Source organism: Neomonachus schauinslandi, chromosome 1 (genome assembly GCF_002201575.2).
Source record: "Neomonachus schauinslandi chromosome 1, ASM220157v2, whole genome shotgun sequence".
NCBI classification, from domain to species: domain Eukaryota; kingdom Metazoa; phylum Chordata; class Mammalia; order Carnivora; family Phocidae; genus Neomonachus; species Neomonachus schauinslandi.
This window is the reverse complement of record NC_058403.1, coordinates 116,331,068-116,351,575: the sequence shown is the minus strand read 5'-3', so window position 1 is coordinate 116,351,575 and position 20,508 is coordinate 116,331,068. Positions and strand designations below refer to the sequence as shown.

General features: G+C 37.3%; 1 protein-coding gene across 1 annotated transcript in view; it reads right to left on the bottom strand.

Moving 5' to 3' along the window:
- SLC9A9 (solute carrier family 9 member A9) overlaps nucleotides 1–20,508 on the bottom strand; it is a 554,145-nt gene that overhangs the window by 491,897 nt on the left and 41,740 nt on the right. The window contains exons 3-4 of the mRNA XM_021678860.1: nucleotides 16,369–16,446; nucleotides 14,752–14,828 (exon numbers count right to left, since the gene is read on the bottom strand). Of these exons, the coding sequence (XP_021534535.1) occupies nucleotides 14,752–14,828; nucleotides 16,369–16,446 (155 nt within the window). The remainder of the gene's footprint in view (nucleotides 1–14,751; nucleotides 14,829–16,368; nucleotides 16,447–20,508) is intronic.

Below are 20,508 nucleotides of genomic sequence, written 5' to 3'. Positions count from 1 at the left end.
CTCTTTATCTTAGCTTTTACTATAAGTTAACAAAATATTCAGTAGGAGTCTGTGCTATAAATAAGAATATTTATGAAATTTTTTTGCTAAACTCTTCAGCATTCTAAAGAAAAATTTTAAATTGTTTTAATAAAGAAAGTGGGGAAATTTTTATTATGGATATAAAGATATATTCTTATGATGAGAAAAAATTTTAATGGGAAATTGGGCTAATGAATGAGCCTAATGCAATATAAAGCACAGGGTGGTGCTTGGCACAAAATAAAAACTCAATAAATGCAAGCAATTGTCATCACTATAGTCAATACTTCTCATCGTTGTAGAACTTATTTAACGAGGGGGACCAAGCGATATACAGTATCCTTGAGAAGCTGAGGAAAAGATTGTGTAATCTACTTTACAAAGTACTGGAACAGAGGTTCCAAAAAAAAAAAAAAACCAGTCAAAATCAGGTCAAATTCATATAGATGTTAAAATCACACTCACATATTGGTGGAAGAAAATGCAACAACAGGAAAGAGTCAAGAAATCATATGAAAATAAAGATTGTAGGGACCTATGATCCAGTAGCAATGACCTTCAAAATTACACGTGCTCACTGAAGCTAAAACAATGATGTCATCATTCATATTCATGATTCTGTTGATAATGTAGCTTGCCAATTGGAAACCTTTATAGCTACCTCTCATGCTGTGGAATTTAGTAAGTAAGGGTGAAATAGAGCAATAAAGCATCTCAGAACTATAGTTAAGATTGACTTCTATTACTTTTATTGGGGCCATTTCATTTTAATGACATAAGAATATAATTGCTAAATCGGGTTGAGCACCTCCCACACTGGTAGTGCTAAAACCCTTAGACCAGAACACTGGGCATTTCTCACTGTGATGGCTCTGTGTGCCTAACAGTATTCAACCAATTATCTTCTACATAATACACTATACAATATTTGACCCAGACATGTACACTGACACAGATTGCCATTTAAATCTTTTGGCTATAAATTTTAAAATTAATTGATTTGGCTTAGTTTCAAAGATGCCTGAATAATATGGATTAAATATAAGTTAAAATTATCTTGATTCTTATAAGTCTGTCCTTACTAAATCCTAAGTAAGGTATTAAATCTTTCTACCAGTTTGGGAGTACAACATAGCAAATTCCCCTAGGGCTTTTGGTAATATGCAGATTGGGATTCAGGAAGTCTGGGTTGAGACCTAAGACTGTATTTCTAATAAGCTCCAGGTGCTGCTGATGCTCCTCTAGGTCGAAGGATGCATTTTAAGTTGCAGAGTTGAGTGTAGCATACAAGCTCTGGAGTCAGTCACACCTTGGAAGTTACTTAGGCAATCTGAGTTTCAGACTTCTTACTTAAAAAAAGGGAACAATAGAAGTATCTATTTCTACTCTTTGTTGTGAAGATTAAATGAGATGATAAACGCAGAATGGTAAGTTCAAAGCCAGGAACATAGAAAATGGACCAAAAAAGCTAGCTCTTGTTGTAACTTGTTATTTCCACTACCTCTTTGTCAGTGAAAGGATATGCATTTCTTAAATCTTTTCATTAATTCATTGATTCACTTGGCAATACATTAACTCTTACTGACTCTTACTAAAAGTGAGGACATAACTAAGAGGTTAAGTCTACTAGGGAACATAAGACAAGGATGGAAGGGAATAGCACATGAGGTCCAAACTGTACTAGATTTGAAAGTCAAATGCAGAGTGAGCTTATGGTTAAAGCCAAAAAATTGATAGTCACTCATAATGGCCTTTATTTCTCTAAATCTGTTCAATAGCCATGACCTATCATTTCCATCTCCAAATCTTCTCTCAGATCCAACCAAGGAGTCTCTGGGTTTAAACTAACATCACCTCCTAACTCCTCTCTCGCATACTACCTCGACCTCTTCTCATCCATTTTTATATTCTAGTTAGAGTGACCTTTTAAAAATACATCTCCCCCATTTAGCACCCTGCAGCCTACAGAATCATGTCCACACTCCTAAATAAGGTTTCAGGTTCATTGGCTAACTTCCCCCTCCATGACACCTTTATCTCCTACTGTTTCTTGTCCATGGTCTGGCCTCCCTGGACAAAAGGCAGAACTGAAGTGCCATCTTGCTATTAGCCTCCCACATGCTATCCTCTCTGCCTGAAATGGCTTCTCCCAGATTTTTGCCTGGCTACCTCCTTTGATATAAATGTAAGATCTCAGGTTAGCAGTCATTTCCCCAGAAGCCTCTTCTGGCCCACTGAGTGTGCTCCCACGGCCCCTTCCACCCACCTTGTCATAGCTCTTACCACACCAGACCTTTCCCTCAAGTAGATCCTCCAAGTCTATGATCTCTTTGCACCATTCACTTCTTGCTAACACTCACGGCAGTTGTGCTTTTGCCCGCCTCATAGACTATAAGCTCCAGGCTACCTGGAACTGGGCCATTTTCTTACTCATCAAGACTGCTCAATTGTAACACTCAGAAAATAAAATGTTGAAAATGAAACTATTTATAACATAATACAATATTCTTAGGACTAAAGGGAATAAAAGTTGTGCAAGACTCTTAGAGTTAAAATTTTCAATCTTTATTGAATGACTTAAAGAAAACAAAAAAGGGAGATATCAGATTTTAAGAACAAAAAGACAGTATCATATATATGTCAATTCTCCCTAAACTCATCTATGGATTTGATGCAATTCTTTTTTTTTTTTTAAGATTTTATTTATTTATTTGACAGAGAGAGAGACAGCAAGAGAGGGAACCCAAGGAAGGGGAGTGTGAGAGGGAGAAGCAGGCTTCCTGCGGAGCAGGGAGCCCGATGTGGGGCTCGATCCCAGGACCCTGGGATCATGACCTGAGCCGAAGGCAGACGCTTAACGACTGAGCCACCCAGGAGCCCCGGATTTGATGCAATTCTAATCAAAATACCAACACAGTGAGTCAAAAAATTAGATGAGATTTTACAATAAAAGAAAAAGATCCAAATAGTTATGATACTTATGAAGACTAATACAGGGAAGTAAGATTTATCCTATTAGATATCAAGAGTTAATTACTAAAAGGCAGTAATAATTAAAATAGTGTGGTACTGTCACCAGGGTAGAGAAACTGATCATGAAGAAGTCTCACAACAGTAAGCATTAGTGAGGATGTGGTGCAATGGAAATGCTTACACATGCTGGTGGGGACACCACTTTTGGAAAACAATTCGGTATTGCAAATTCCACTCCAAGTTCATTACTTAAAGGATCTTCTACATGGGCCCCAGGGGTCTTGTACAAGAATATTCAAAATGGAAGCAACTCTGTCCATAGGAGAATAGGTATAGTGTGGAATATTCATATATTTGTATATTATCAATAAAAGTGAATGAACTACAGCTGAAAACCATAACATGGATGGATTTTAGAAAAACTGTGAGTGGAAAAAAAGCAAATGGCTTGACAATGAAGAGTATGATAATATTTTTATAAAGCTCAAAAGAACATGGAAAAACTATAAATAAAATTCAGGATAAGATTTACCCCTAGGGATGGGAGAGAATGGAGAATAGGAAAGAACATACAGGTAAGTTTGAGTGTTTGGATAACATAGTTTATAGTTCGGTGAAGAATTCATGGGCTTCCATATTTAAGAAATTCTTCAAGACCCTGGAAGGGTGCAATAAAATCCATGTGGCATAGTTCCCTAACTTTATTTCTTCTTAAACTATTCAAGAAAAGTGAATAAGTTGCCAAGATCAAGCTTTTGCCATCTCTTAAGTTACCCCCTTTTCCAAAGCACCACCACCCGCCAAATGAATGGGGATGTGAACCAGGCTTGACATGACAGCCCCTTACAAGGGAAGTGTAGCTATGGAAGAAACCCCCTCAGTGGAGATGCTGTTACATTTATAGCTAAAATGGCCACATTTCCACCTCCACATTCTCTTCATGGTAAAAAGAGCCAACTGAAGTTCTCAAATTAAATAAAACTTCTCCATAATTGCCTGCTCTAGCTGAACAAGGGCCAATTTTCCATGAATGTCCTTAGTAGCATAAAATATTAGTGAGCCATGCTCTCTAACTTACCTCCTTTGAGCTTTATATATATCTTTCCCTAAAAATTTTATATCCAAACAGAGCATTATAAGATACTTCTTAGTAGGTCACTTAAGTCATCAGGCTAGGAATCCACTGTTACTGCTTTCGGAATATCAGGAAGCCTAACAGAAGAGGCCAGTGAGTTAGGCCCTCTATGGTTGACTTGATTTTCCATCATGTTTTCCTTTTATAGTCATAGGTTTATTCCAGGTTGTGAATCCCATTTGCTACTCCAAGCTCTTACCTTGAAATCTCTGAAGATATTTTGTAATTTCTTCCTGTGGTAGATTATTTGCAAATATGACCACAATAATTCTTCCCATCCCTGTATGCATACACCTTTGTAATGTGATTTCATCATACTTCCCCATCAAGAGCTGAAGCCTATTTCCCCATGCCTTGAATCTTGGCTGCTCTTGTGATAATCCTACCAATACAACATGGTGAAAGTGATATTGTGTGACTTCTGGGACTAGGCTTTAAGAAGTCTTTCATTTCTGTTCCTATCATCTTAGATTGCTGTCCCAAGACCACCATGGGAAAAAGCCAGGGCTAGCCTACTGGGAGATGAGAGGCTTCCATGGAACAGAGCTGAGTCCCCAGACCAACTAGCCAAGAGTCAGAATCAGCCACCAGACATTTGAGTGAGCCTATCTTAGACCACCTGGTCCCAGTCAAGCCCCAGATGACTGTGGTCACATAAGTGACCCCAGATGAGAACCACAGAACTCCCAGCTGAGTCGAACCTAAACTATTGAGCCACAAAATTATGAATAAAATGGTTGTTGTCTTAAGCCACTAAGTTTTGGGAGTGGTTTGTTACAAAGCAATAGATAACTGAAACCCTTCCCTTGTTTTTTTAATCTTTTATCCCAATGGGGTGTGGTGGTGGTGGTGGTGGGGTGTGTGTGTGTGTGTATAAAGGCTTAGCCACATTTACTATAGCTCTTCCATCAGATTTTGGACACGTTGAGAAAACTGTTGATTCTGTGCTTGAGGATACTGAAGAATGAAGGTAAACTGGATAATTCCAAGACTTGAATATTTCATTTAAAAGGAATCCCATAGCTAGAATCTTTTAGTATAGATTGTTTAATAATGAGACTTCTCAGGTAAATTCTTTTCTCAGAAAGAGTATGTTTCAATTATTCTTATACATTTTTTCTTTCATTAGCAGACATTTCTTTTTTCACCTTAACAGTCTAACATATTTTTTTCCTTCTACATGACGTTCAACATTTCTTAATTTGGAGTTAGGTTTTATTTGCTTTCCTTTTTGATTCTTTCAGAACTTATTTTTCTCTGTCCTGTTCTGTCATTCTCATCCCTGACATCTTCTAAGGGTGTGATAGTAGAACTATACATTAGATTGGTGACTAATGCAAAGATCCATATGGCTCTGACAACTCCTTTACCTCCAAGCTACCTCTCTGATGTTCTCCACAGTCCCCTCCATTTCTACCTTTTGTTTCTTTTCATTAAAAACTTCACTCTCCTCTCTGCTGCCAGAAATACAGTCCATGCATGCTGTGATATGGAGATAAGAAACCACACTGCTAAGCAGCTTGGGCTATACTTGACAGATTAGAGATTATTTTTTCTTATTTGGCTGTGTCAGGGCAGCAGTGTATTTATTTTTCTCTTTGACACCAGTGACAGCTATTACTGTGCCAGCTCCGAATCCAGAGAATAAATGAATGCACAGAGGAGGCATGGGGCCTTCCAGTCTGACTCAACACAGCCTCCCCGAACTCTGTTTTGCAGTCTACTAAAAATGGAGTCTCAGAGAGCAGCAGCCTAGGCACTGTCTCATGGGATGATGAGAAAAACATGGTTGGGAGGGAGGGGGAGGGAGAAAAGAAAAGGAAGAAAGAAGGTGGAGATAAATGAGAGAAGAGAAGAAAAATATAGGGCTTTGTGGTTGATAAGAATTAACCAGGGGGATACTGGCAAATACACTCTTGGCGCCTTTGCCTCCCTGCTACTGCCTGCCAAACTGACTTGTTCTTATTAAAACACACAAAGAGAAACAATAAAAGAATCAGTGTTTCCCAGAAATGGAAGGAAGCAGTATTATCAAGCAGAGTTTTGTAAATCTATTAAAAAACTCCTTCTATTTGTTTTTTCTTTTATTTTCTTTTTAACATAATTGATACATGCAAGAGAATATATACAAAATATATGCAAGTTATATAAAACACCTGAAAACACACTGCAATCCATGAACCATAATATTACCAATAGCTTCTTTCCTCTATGTGTTTCTTTCCATCCCATTCTTTCCCCTCTCCCCCAGAAATTACCACTTCTCTGAATTCTTGTTTTGAATTCCCTCCTTATTACACAGATGCATATATGCCTTCTTACCTACATGTATGCATGCTTAATACTGTTTAATCTTCATCATCTATGGACATTATAAAAATGTTGTCATACTGCATGTAGTCTTATGGGACTTGATTTATTCATCTTACATTAAGTTTCTGAGATTCATCCACACTATCAAAAGCAACTTTATTTCATTGTTTTTTACTGCTGGGTAATATCATGTTATACAGATTTATGTGCCCATTCTCCTTTTAGTGAAATATGAGTTATTTCCAAGTTTTTGCTATTGTGAACAATGCTTCTACAAATATTTTTATATGTCTCCTAGTGCACATGTGCAAGTGGGTTCCTAAGGAAAATACTAGGAAAGAGTATTAGAGTTATAGGCATGCCAACATGAACAAAGTATAAAGAATATATTTATAAACTTAAAAATTATACACTCCTAGATATGTACATTAGAGTAAATTTATAAAAGTTAAAAAGTAATAACAGGTAATCCTGAAGAAGAGCATCCTTTTTTCCTTATCCTATAAGATACAAAGACTTATAATGAAGCTATAGCAATCAAGGCAGTGAGATATTAGTGCAGAGATGGATTATAGACCAAACAAAGAGAATTAAGGGTCTAGAAACAGAAACCACAACACATAGTACAAGAGGCATAGTAGATCCTGGGGAATGGCAGGACTAGACAATAAGTGATGTTAGAATAATTAGTTATCTATCTGAAGAAGAAAAATTGATTGTCTATTCTGTATCATGTACAAAAAAATCAGTTCCAGAAAGTGAAACTACTGTAAAAGGCAAAACTCTAAAACACTTTAGAAGAAAATATATTTCTGACTCTGGGGTAAGAAAGGCTTTGTTAAGCAAAACACAAAAATGCTAACCATAAAAGAAAAAATTTATATATTTGACTACATTAAATTTCAGAACTTCTGTTCAATAAAAGACATCATGAGCAAACTAAAAGCATAAGACACAAACTAGGAGAAAATATTTGCAACATACATAGGAATATGGATTAACATATAAAGAAATATGGCAACTCAATGAAATATGAAACATATAAAGAAATGTGGCAAATTAATGAAAATATGACAAAACAATTTAGCAGGAAAATGGAGAAAAAGTTTAGTAGGTATCATATGAAAATACAATCAACTTCATTAAGAATCAGGGAAATACAAATAAAGACCACAATATAATAATTTCATTTCACATCTATTAGATTGCCAAAAAAATTAAGAGGAAAAATTGGTACAATTGCTTTGGAAAATGATCTGGGATTATTCTGTAAAAACAAATGTTCACTTATAGACCCTACCACCTGGCATTTCTTTGTTTTTTCTTTTTTTTTTTTTAAGATTTTATTTATTTATTTGACAGAGAGACAGCGAGAAAGAGAACACAAGCAGGGGGAGTGGGAGAGGGAGAAGCAGGCTTCCCGTGGATCAGGGAGCCCGATGTGGGGCTCAATCCCAGGACCCTGGGATCATGACTTGAGCCGAAGGCAGACGCTTAATGACTGAGCCACCCAGGCGCCCCTCACCTGGCATTTCCACTCTTAGGTATACATATGGGATGGCCACCAAGTCTGGGAACACAGATAAATACATAATAACTGGTTTATTGTTATTATATTATAGCACATGATAAAATAATGGCATGCATATTTCCAGACTTTATGATCACTCTGAATGCAGCCTAGAGACTTCTTCAGTTCTAATTAAATATGATATGTAAAATCCTTCCCATCCCAACTATCTCTGCTCAGGCTCTTGAAAACATACTAGTTCTTTGTGTCTGTGGATTGCAATTCTCTAGAAAAATCTGACTAAACAGTGAAATCTATGCAGACTCTTTCCAGTGAAAATTCATGGAGAATCTAAGGAGATTCACTGCCTCTCCAAAGTCTTTCTATACCATTTCAGGGTCCATGTTTTCTGGGTTAAGAATTCTCTCCTGAGCCATTCTCTTTCCAGGGCTAAAATTTAAGGAACTGAGGTATGGCTTGGCCTCCATCTAGGAACTATACCTGTTCAGGTTTTGATTCCAGACTGGCAAATGTGTTCCTTCTTCCAGGTTTAGGAGTCAGCATTTTGAGAATACTGACACTCACCATACCTTATCCTAGTTAAGGACAGAGCAGCAGCAATTCCAGAACCAGAGCCAAGGGTACTTAGGCCTAAAGGTCCCCAGATCAGCAGGCATTATACCAGAAGGCAGGGCAAGAGCTTCCATGAGGCCCCTTCACTCATATGCCTGATGGACAGATGGGCAGAGTGTCAGGCTCAGCTTCTATGGTGTGCATATAAGGAGCCCAATGGGAAAATCAATACTCCTGAGGAATGTTGATATGAATAATATAAACAACCTCACATTTATGAATCCAGGTTATTCAGACCAGGTTACCCAGAGCAATTCTAACCAAGTAAAATGAATTCCTATCATACCTCTAACTGCCTCCATTAGGAAAAGACAGGTACCATTTCTACTTTGCAATTATATTTACAGCTCATTCTTAAATATTCAGATTTTTTATAATTGTCAGCCATCATGATAAATGTAAGAATGTGAAATTATTGAGGATATGATTTGTCTGACATATATAATTACTAACTGCAAAACACTATAGAAATGTAAAGTATCATATTAGGAAAAGGAGCAGGATAAGGAGATTCTAAGATTGTGTGTTTTGAAGTAAGACTGGGTTTGCCATTTACTACCATTCACTTATTGTGCAATCTTGGGCAAATCTCAACCACAGCATCCTTCCATGTAAAGTAAGGATAATAATAATAATACCTATCCCACAGGGACACTGTGAGAATAAAATGAGACAATGTAAGAAGCATAGATCAGTGTCTGGCACATGGGATGAGATTTAAAAAGTAAGTTATTCTTAGGGTTCTAGAGGGGAGGGGGGTGGGAGGATGGGTTAGCCTGGTGGTGGGTATTGAGGAGGGCACATTCTGCATGTAGCACTGGGTGTTATGCACAAACAATGAATCATGTAACACTTCATCTAAAACTAATGATGTAATGTATGGGGATTAACATGAGAATAAAAAAAAAACAGCTGGACAATAAAAAAAAAAAGTAAGTTATTCTTAAAATTAACACCCCATTCTTCATTATTTAGATCCATGTCCCTTTCTCCAAGTATTTTTGAAATTATAGAATTTGTTTTAATTCCTCACTTACAGAAAAACTAAAAAGAATATAATTTTCATTACTCTTAAAGAAGTATCTCATGGGAACTAATGAGTTCTAAGGACAAAATGTATATGCTGATAGTAAGCATTAGATAAGTTGCCCTTTTGATGATACATACATCTGTGTCATACACAAGGGTAGAGACATAGGGCCAAAGATAAAGGCACAGCTTCCAAAGATGGAGGAGATGAATAAAGAAATATTTCAAATATATGGGTTTTATTTAAAAACAGAGATGTAGGGGCGCCTGGGTGGCTCAGTCGTTAAGCGTCTGCCTTCAGCTCAGGTCATGATCCCAGGGTCCTGGGATCGAGCCCCGCATTGGGGTCCCTGCTTGGTGGGAAGCCTGCTTCTCCCTCTCCCACTCCCCCTGCTTGTGTTCCCTCTCTCGCTGTGTCTCTCTCTGTCAAATAAATAAATAAAATCTTTAAAAAAAAAACAAACAGAGATGTAGTTAATATTTTTCTTAAATGGTAAGATGGGGAGAGGACTATAAAAGGTGGTTGAATTCTTTAAGAACATTAAAAAATTAAAATTAAAATTTTTCTTTTTTTTTTTTTAAAGATTTTATTTATTTATTTGAGACAGAGAGAATGAGAGAGAGAGAGCACATGAGAGGGGGGAGGGGCAGAGGAGAAGCAGACTCCCCGCTGAGCAGGGAGCCCGATGCGGGACTCGATCCCGGGACTCCAGGATCATGACCTGAGCCGAAGGCGGTCACTTAACCAACTGGGCCACCCAGGTGCCCCAAAATTAAAATTTTTCTAAAGTTTCTCTGATTTTATTGTCAGAAGTGATATTGTTAAACTTTGTCATGAAATATAAAAGATGGTTTGCATCTGATTTCTGAAATGACATGAAGTTAATAAAACTTAATGCAGAATTATTTTCATTCAAATGGACCCAATGATCTGAATTCCTATAAAGCATCTGAGTCCAGATCTAAAGCCAACCTGTAGTTTGATTCGATCCAGTCCTCACCTATAAGAGACCACAGCCCACTAGCTCAGTTTTCATTCATGTCCCATAATCATTCTTCATAGCCTTCACATTCTCATAAATTCCTGATGCCAGGCTTCATTGCTGTCTGTCAGGGGATTCTCCAGCATTTCAGTTTCCACACTCTCTTACACAGCTCTAAGAAACCTGCTCTCCTGCTTTGAATCTGACGTAATGTTCCCCACACCCACCAGGACTAACGCACTTGATGGCATGGAAAATCCAACTACCTCATCCCCTTCAGCTAAATGACTAAGAATCTATCTCCTCTATGAAATTATTCTCAGTCCAATCTAGGACTGTCCTGAATCTCTCCTTCTGCTCATTTCATGCAAGTATGAATATATCTGCATAAACCCAGGCATTCCTTTTTCCTCTCAAAAATGTGAATTCCTTTTGAATGGGATTCCCAAATAAAAATCTTTCATATCTGTGAGAACTCCTATGGGGCTAATGAAGAAACGTGTGGTATGCTAGTGAATATTGACTGATTTATTCAATTTTATTTTTTAGTTTAATGTTTTACATTCTATTTTTTAGTAATGATAACAAATAGAAGTAAAGCACATTTTTGGCATTGAGAATTTGACTCTGGAGCCAAACTATTTAGTTACTAATGCCAGCTCTATTACTTACACTGTGTTCTCTCTAAACTTCAGCTGTCTTAGCTGTTAAATGAGGGTAATAATAGTATCTACTTAATAGGATTATCTTGAGGATTGAATTAATCTATGTACTTTTAAAAAGGGTATACTTCATATAAAGCACTCAATGAATGTTTGTTGTGTTGTTTTTATTACTATTAATTTATCAGGAAAGCATAACCACTCATTTTCTAGGGTTTGAGTGTATGTTTGAATGACTCATACAATGAGAGTCACTAACTTGCGTAAGTGTCAGTTTGGCTTGAATTCAAGTTTGTGCCTTTCCTTCAGAAGTTCTGAAATTGTATCTGGAGATCAACAGCATAAAAATAAATTCTTGTTTCTCATCCCACAGGACCCAAAACAATTGGACTTGCCAATACTCTATTCTGCCCATAGGACGAGTGTGAAGTCACCCATCACCTCCAAGGGGTTGAATCCAACGGATACTCCAATTCCTGTCCCATTTGACCTCCTTGTGTTAGACACCGTCTACCCTCCCTTTCCCTCTTCCTTTGACTTCCAGACACATGTCCTGCTTATTTTCTTCCTGTATCTTGCGCCTAATACTTCTTAGTCCTTTGTGGTTATCTCTTCCCTTTCTTCAGATAGTGCTGTTGCCCAGGTAAATTCCTTCTCACTCCATACACTTACCTTTGATTACTCCATTATCTCTCAGGATTTCAACATGTTGATGACTCCATATCCATCTTTTTTTTTTTTTTTAAAGATTTTATTTATTTATTTGACAGAGACAGAGATAGTGAGAGCAGGAACACAAGCAGTGGGAGTGGGAGAGGGAGAAGCAGGCTTCCCCCCAAGGAGGGAGCCCGATGTGGGACTCGATCCCAGGACCCTGGGATCATGACCTGAGCCGAAGGCAGACGCTTAACGACTGAGCCACCCAGGCGCCTCCATATCCATCTTTACTGCCACTTTCTGAGGCCAGGTCCTTATATTTCCAACCTAGCTTATGGAAATTGCCTCTTAAATTGTCCCCTGACTGCCATCTTTTCCCCACTTTAAAATCTCTCCTTCACACAACAACCAGAATGACCTTCCCAAAGTATAAATCTGACCTTGTCACCATCAAGCTAAAGCTCTTTAATGGTTTCCTTTACTTTACTGGAAAAGACCTTAAAATCTTTAAACTACCTATCCCTTCTATACTTTAATGACCCACATTACGAAGGCACCCTACAAGTTTTTGTTTTTCAGATAATGCCAGTTCAAACAAAGCACATGGTTCTAAAAGTTTTCCCAGGGCTATACTTTTTATTCAAATCACTTTCCATCAAAAATTATTGATTGCAGCCTTAGAATCAGAAGAGGTTATCAACTCCAGTAAATGAACTTTACCAAATCTCCCGAACTGAATTTTTTTAGAAAAGTCAATTATACACACACACACACACACATTGTTGCTCTTTTTCAAAAATAGATTATAGAATTCTCATGATGATGAAAGCATACTGTATAAATACATACACTTAAGTATACTTAAAATCAGTTAGACAAAGGAAACAGGGTAATAATGAAAACTGACTATTACATAATTTAACAGCATTGTCCATAAGTTTAGAATTTAGATCCATTATACATTTCAGATCCTCATATTATAGAACTGCTAACCATCAATATTTGCTAGAAACTGATGAACATTGTTGAGAGTCCACACATCTCAGAGCTGTCTGTCAATGTGTATGAACGGTGTAGAGGAATGTACAAAAAATTACTAAAGAAAGAGGGGATGATGGTAAGACCTGCTAAGTCAGGAGTCAAAGTCTGAATTTTGTCCTGACCATGGCTCTACTTTATATATATTTCTTAAGACAACTGATTAGAGTTTCAAGATGTTACTTTCTCCATCTTCAGAATAAGGTGCTTTAATTACACAAATCTTGAAGGCCCTTGCCAGCTTTGAAATTTGAATATTTAGTTATGGCATACCAACAGAATAGAACAACTTTCTTCTTTTTTTTTTTTTTAATTTTTTTTTTATTCTTATGTTAATCCCCATACATTACATCATTAGTTTTAGATGAAGTGTTCCATGATTCATTGTTTGTGCACAACACCCAGTGCTCCATGCAGAATGTGCCCTCCTCAATACCCACCACCAGGCTAACCCATCCTCCCACCCCCCTCCCCTCTAGAACCCTGTTTGTTTTTCAGAGTCCATCGTCTCTCATGGTTCGTCTACCCCTCCGATTTCCCCCGCTTCATTCTTCCCCTCCCGCTACCTTCTTCTTCTTCTTTTTTTTTTTTCCTTAACATATATTGCATTATTTGTTTCAGAGAGAACAACTCTCTTCTAAACATGCTTTGAGAAGGATAAAATCCATGTTTGCCTCTTAGTCACAGTTTAAACACCTCTTAGGTGTCCAGACTTAATGAGACTCCTCAATCTATATCCCTGCAAGCCTCCACCTTCAAGTGCTAAAATCTTTAGCTTCCTCACTGCCCTAACTATGCTGGACATTTTCCTAATGTAGTCTGACTCATTCTAGGCTTCAAGCAATAAAAATTTAACAGAGAATTCAACATAGCCCACCCCCCCGCTTTCAGGTCCAAGTAATGATACCTCCTTAGTCTTCCAGTGACACACACTAAATACTTCGTAAGGGAAGAGCTGGATAAGTGACTAGCATGTGTTTTTAGCTTCAGTTTCTTACATTAGGGTTATAATAGCTGTATGCAGTAAAATTCAAGGGTAGAGTTGGCTGTATCAGACAATTTAAGACATCCACACCATCATAGTCATAGCAGCTGAACATGTTTTCTGCAGTGGAGATTTAATGTATTGGATAGGATTATAAGTGAATTGGATTGGCTTCACCATTTTATATCATATTTTGCTTTGTGATGAGCTGCAAGCCAGAGTCTATAGAGTTAGACTTGGGGGCTTAGCAGCATAACCAATAAAATAGAGTGAGAAAAAAACAAGGCTGCATTCTATAGCATATCAACTGAAAAGCCATCCCAGCATTAAACAGCTCTGCTGATATTTGGAGATGTCTGTCTCAGACTGTCCTCTTACAAACCTTCCCTAGAGAGCAAACCCTTGACATGTAGCTACTATTGTACTCCTGTCTAATACAGGTAGGGTCCTGCAAAAAAGATGAAAAAAGAATGTAGTGTGTTTACCTGCATTATTCAAGCAAAAAAAAGGGGGGGTGAATGCAATGTGATTCACATAACTCAAGCCAAGTTATCCACATTCCCTAAGTCAGAGGTCCAAAACTCACAGAGAAAATCCAGCAACCTAATTTCAGTTTACTTTGATTTGAAGGCTTATGTTTGTCAGAATACATATAAACCTTGGAATTGAGTCAGAAGAAATGTGTAAAGATGTAATATACAGAAAAAGGTAGACAAATCACCCAGTCAGTGTGAGTCCAGGAAAAGTGAGATTCCTCCCACAGATCACTGGCCCCACAGCCACCTGGAACTTGAGCTCTGAATGTCACTTACCCTATGACGATACAGGAGATGGCAGTTCCCAAGAAGGCATATGTTAAAATAGATCCTAAGTTTTGAAAAAAGTGTCTCTGGGGAGAAAAGAATATTTCATATAGTACATCCATATATTTTGTTACTGTAACAGGAAATAAAAATAAATGTATGCACTTTCACAGCCCCTCTCTTCCCTCACTGTGCAGGCAAATTTTATTTTTGAGCCTTAGTTCCTGGCCTTATTGTACAGATAAGGCTGAACCTATTTATACTGCAAAGGACAGAGGTTTCTCAGAGAAATGGGGGAAGAAATACATCAGAAAATGACAGGGTAGAGAGGAGAGAATGACTGCCAGAACCGGCTGGACCTGAGAGAGAATGTAAAGAACTGGGGCAATGTCCATGCAGGACTCTGGAATGATTAACAGAAGACAAAGCTTTTAAGAAATTTAGTTGTCAATGGAACCCATTTAGCATTTTAAAAATACTATTCTAAAAGATTTTAGTTGCCTTTTGACTCATTGGCTCTCTGACTTATATTTCTTCTGAGTGTAATGAAACAAAACTTTATCACCTACAACAATTTATTTTAGTGAATCACACAAAACAATGCCTAGTATTAGGGCTAGGGATAAGGAAGGATGACCTGAGGAAATCCAGCCTTCTAAGACTTCTCAAATGCTGGCTTGGGAAAACTCTCTTCCATTTCTCTAAGTGGGAGCTGAGTAGTTAGAACTGACGGCAAGAGGGAGCCTGGAGTACACAAGAAAATCAGGTCTGTTCTGAACAAGCCGCCTTGAGTTGGAGCTGACAGGCCAAAGGGATGAGAGCCTCAGGAGTCTCTGGGTGGGGTATGGGCAGCAGAAAAGCAGCTATACTACCTCTGCATCTCAAAATTCAAACACACCCGAGCCTCATTCTGAGGCACAGGAAATGCTAGCACTTAAACTATTAAGGGAATTACTAATCTATGAAAAGTGCACATTCAGGCGGTACCCAAATAACGTCAGGCAAGAGCACAGAAGCTACAAGACTGGACTTCCTTTCTATGAACATCAACAGCTGAGTATTAGCAAGTAGCTTGAGTTTTCACCCTGACTGATAAACCCAGTATCTATCCCAATTAACAGCTAACTCTTTGGTTACAGTTATCTAGAATATTATCCAATAGAAATATAATGTTAGCCACATAAGGCATTTAAGATTTTTCTAGTATCCAATTAAAGTAAGTTTAAAAAAAAGCAAAATGAATTTTGGTAATATATGTCTTATTTAACCCAATATATCCAAAATATTATCATTTCTACATGAAATCAATATCAAACATAATGGAGATATTTTACATTCTTTTTAAATACTAAGTCTGTGAAATCCAATGCATATTTTACACTTAAAGCACGTTTTCATTCAAACTAGCCACATTTCAAGGGTTTAATGGCTGCATGTGGCTAATGGTCAATGCAGAGCAGAGCAGATTTAGAAGAATTCTAAGTGTGTCAGATTGGAATCTGTATCATTTAATCTAAGATAATGATATCCTTATGAATTAAATAAGCTCATAATTGTTTCTTCATTAGTGCTGGTACAATTTTCTGCTTAACGGTAAAGGAAGAAAATAATCACTGTGTTATTTACCTTCTTTAGGCTGTATCCTGCGTGAAATATAATTGGTGGCAGTAAAACATTGAAGAAGATTTCTGGATCAAATGTCATCTGCCAGAAAAGATAAAAGTGCAGTTAGGAAGATGCTCCTTTGGGTCACTAAAAAAATGTGCTTTAACAATACAGTTATAGTCACCTCGGCTAAGTTTGTATGAGGTATATTAACATGCTAGTAAATTAGCACAGATGAAAATAAGAAAAAATGCAAACTTAGAAATTCATAAATGCAATGTAACCATGAAGTAATATTTTCAATGTAAAACCTATACCCGATTTTATAGCTAATAACAACAATTCAATAAAACCTCTCTGGGCAAAGAAAACTCTTTGCATTTATTTTGGTAGTTGTCCACTTTTCACATTTTAAATGTTTTCATTCTATTTTATTTTTTTCCGGTCCAAGAAATTTTCTGGCAGTGCTCAAACATTTTAGCTTCTGACAAGAGTTTATTTAAACTTTTACCAAATAAAACATTTTTAAAAATTTGGTCTTAGTTTTCCCTACTTTATCCCATTCCAGAGTTTAAAACGTTTTCCAGACTCTGTGGAAAAATATATTGGAAAGCGCAAATGGATTTTTCTAGTATTTGTTTATTGGCTTTTACTTAAATGTTAAAGTTGGCCAAAAAAAATTACTTGATGTGAAATACAATGAAATGAAATATGTAATCAAATATCCACTATTTGCTGGGAAGTCTGAAAATGAAACTCTTTTAATCTTTAAAATCTCACTTAGACTGACCGTCTTCTTTCTCTACCCCCCTCCCCAAACACACACAAAGTCATTCATTATTCACCACTAGGGCTTTTTAACCATTACAGTACTCATCAAAATCTTTCAGATACATGGTTTCACAGCTATAATATTTAATTTTCCCTCCCTTTTTTTGCCTTAATTCTAACTCATCTCTGATGTTGGATCTCAGAAGCTGCTCTTCTCTGAAATCCACTTTGATTTCCCCAGTTACTTCTGTGCTCTTTTAGCACTTTGGAGCCTCCTTCTCCCTTTCTGTAACAGTCCCTCAACATTACTCATGTAATATTTGGGAAGGGGTGGGTGCAGGAAGTAGGAGTCACTTAACTCAGCCAGGTCCCCATAAACTTAGTCATCCATTGATGCTACAACTGCTTGTATCAATGAGCATTCAGGTAGATCAACTATGGCCCATCCATAGCTCTCTGTGCCTGAGTTTCTTCATCTTTAGAATGAATATAATAATGTGATACCTAATTTTAAGGTGGTTGTAAAAATTAAATCAATTAATATTCGTAAAGCCCTTGTAGCACTGCCTAACATCTAGTAAGCATTTTAAGTATTTATTACTAAAGAAAATAAAATATTTTTCAAGCTGTTAGGAACTCTTGAAGGTTATGGCTGTGTAAAATTTGGGCAAAGATACTACGTTTCCTTCTAAGTTTGTTCTTTCTTCTAAGATTATCTGTATACCATTACTGATCTATTTTTATGAGGTCCCTTTGAAAGTGTATCAATTGCATATTTGAAAGTTTTTAGCAAAGAGATATATTTCTGAGTGTTGCAGGAATGAAGCAATGCAGCTGTGATCATCTGGAAGAAAAAAGTACCCTGGCACAAACATTTTGGACAGAAAATCCCTTGCCTCAGCAGTTTTTCTGCAAAAATCAGGTTAATCACTCAACCAGAACATTTCAATAATCAGAATGCCCCATTCCCTGCATGCAGGTTAACTAATGTGCTATTGAATTATATTTTCTGGAGCACCCAGATGAAACTGGCAGGCTGAGAATGGCATGCAGCATACGAGGATTTATTTGTATATACAAAACAGATTTGTGTTCCTTTCAGACTTGCTATAAGCTTAGGAACTGCTAAATCAGAGTTCTGGGAGTAACTCCAAACCCAGACAATTTCTCAGAAATGGCAGGATCTGCTGCTGTACCAATCTCCAGATGGCGATTCCACATGTCATTTTCCTCAAATTTTGTGTTCAAATCATGGCCTTGGAGGTGAGACTGTTTTTAAGGCCCAAACAATTAAAATTTTTCAATATAATTTGAGGGGGAAAATCTAAGACAAGTGAAAACAGAAAGCTAGAAATATTTCAGCTAAAGACCTTAGTCCTCTAAGATAGAGAACTTAAAGACCAGCCCTGTCCAATAGAACTTCCTGCGATGATGGAAATACACTATAATTGTACTATCCAATATGGTAGCCACTAGCCACATAAGCTAGTAAGCAACTGAATTGCAGGCTAGTACAACTGAGGGACTGAATTTTTTGTTTTCACATCTCCTGAGTGGTAGCTGGCAAATGCAATTATCCCCATTTTTCAGGGACAGGAGAAGAAATGAATGGCATGCTCAGTGTTAATCAGTGTGACAGGCATATCACTGAGAATTGAGTGTATATTCATAGGCAGACTAAATGTGTAGTTTCTGAGGAAACAGCTGGCTAACATAACTACTTAGAACAAGATGTAGGAGTGTTTAAGAGGAGTTGGGACTCAGAAGTAGATTTTATTATTTTGGTAATTCCTTATTCCTTTGGAAAAGCAGAAGTGGTTAACACAATAATGTGTTCAATCATTTTCAATGCTTTTTTCATTAAAAATTTAGTAAGTTTCTTCTTTGCTACAAAGTACTTAAAGATATATGATAGATACAGTGAATTCATGAAGGCTATAGCTAAGAAAGGAAAGATAATGTGCAAGCACAGTAAAAGGCATGGGGCTAGGCTGTAATTCAGAGTTCTGTAGGACAGAAACACCATTCTGGGCTTGCTAACCCTGCAGGGAGGCTTGATGTTCAGGCAGCATATGAACTGGGTTTTGAAGGATGGATAGGAGCTTATCCATGGGGCACCACCATACAGAACATGATCCTTTGTCTGCCCTGGGGGCAGTGGGCCAATTCACCAAGCCTCAGAGGAAACTGGTAGCTTCCTGGAGTTTCAGTTATACTCAACAGCAGATGATTTGAAACATTTTAAATATTAAAATAAATGCAGACATAGTCAAAAAATCTCAAAAAGTCTGTATGTGCTCTTACTATAAATAGGAGACTTCAAAGAAAACTTGGCTGGCTCAGGGTAGGCAGCTTTGAGACATACCTGGAGACAGCTCAAGAGTGTGCATTTGTTTTCCTTTGCCCTAAGTTATGCTTTTGATAGGAGGTACCAGACACACTTGGGAAATAGAAATAGACAATGCAAAACTCCTGAGGGATAGAGGAGGAATTTAATGCCGATGGATATTACCTAGACTATGAGCTCTCTCTGACCCTGTGGAGATGGATTTAAGCTACACTCATTCAAAATTGGAGAAAGTAGAAATGTTTTATACAAGTAGGATTAAACAATAAAGTGGCCAGTGGGAATATAAATTTGTATAACCTCTTAATAGGGTAATTTGGCAATAGGTATCCAAATGTTAAATGTCCTTACCATTTGATTCAGCAATATCTCATCTGAGAATTTATCCTACAGATATGCTTGTACATGTATGGAATGACATAAGGATAAGAGCATTCACTACAGATGAAAGAATGAAAAAAAATGTTGGGGATAATTAAATCATGAATTGGTTAAATAAATTATGGTGTAATTCATACAACTGAATACTATATAACTTTTAGAAAGGCCAGGGAAACTGTCTATGCATTGAAATGGTTGCTCTCTATAATTTGTTGTCAAGTCAAAAGAGCAAGGTATAAGATCAGCATGTCCAGTGCATATAACAAAGATTGCTATGGGCTCACCATACCCCATTTCATTTTTGTCCTTGTCAGACACCTAGACTTCATTTCCTTGTAGTCATATGACAGAGATCTAGCCAATTAAATATGGACAAAAGGAATATAAATTATTTCCAAGCCTGGTCCCTGAAAACCCCCTAAATCTTTCATGCTCTATTCCTTTCTTTGTTGCTCATATAGAGCATCTGGCAGAGGGCTCATATCCCTAGGGACTGGCAGAGCCAGTAGGTTAAAGGAAGTTGGGATGATTAACGGCTACTGGAGAAGACTATAGTTCTCTCGTCACTGGCCCAAAGGCCATACTGTACTGGGACATGAGCAAGAAATAAACCATTATCATGTTAAATCATTGAGATTTGGGGATAGTTTGTTAAGGCATTT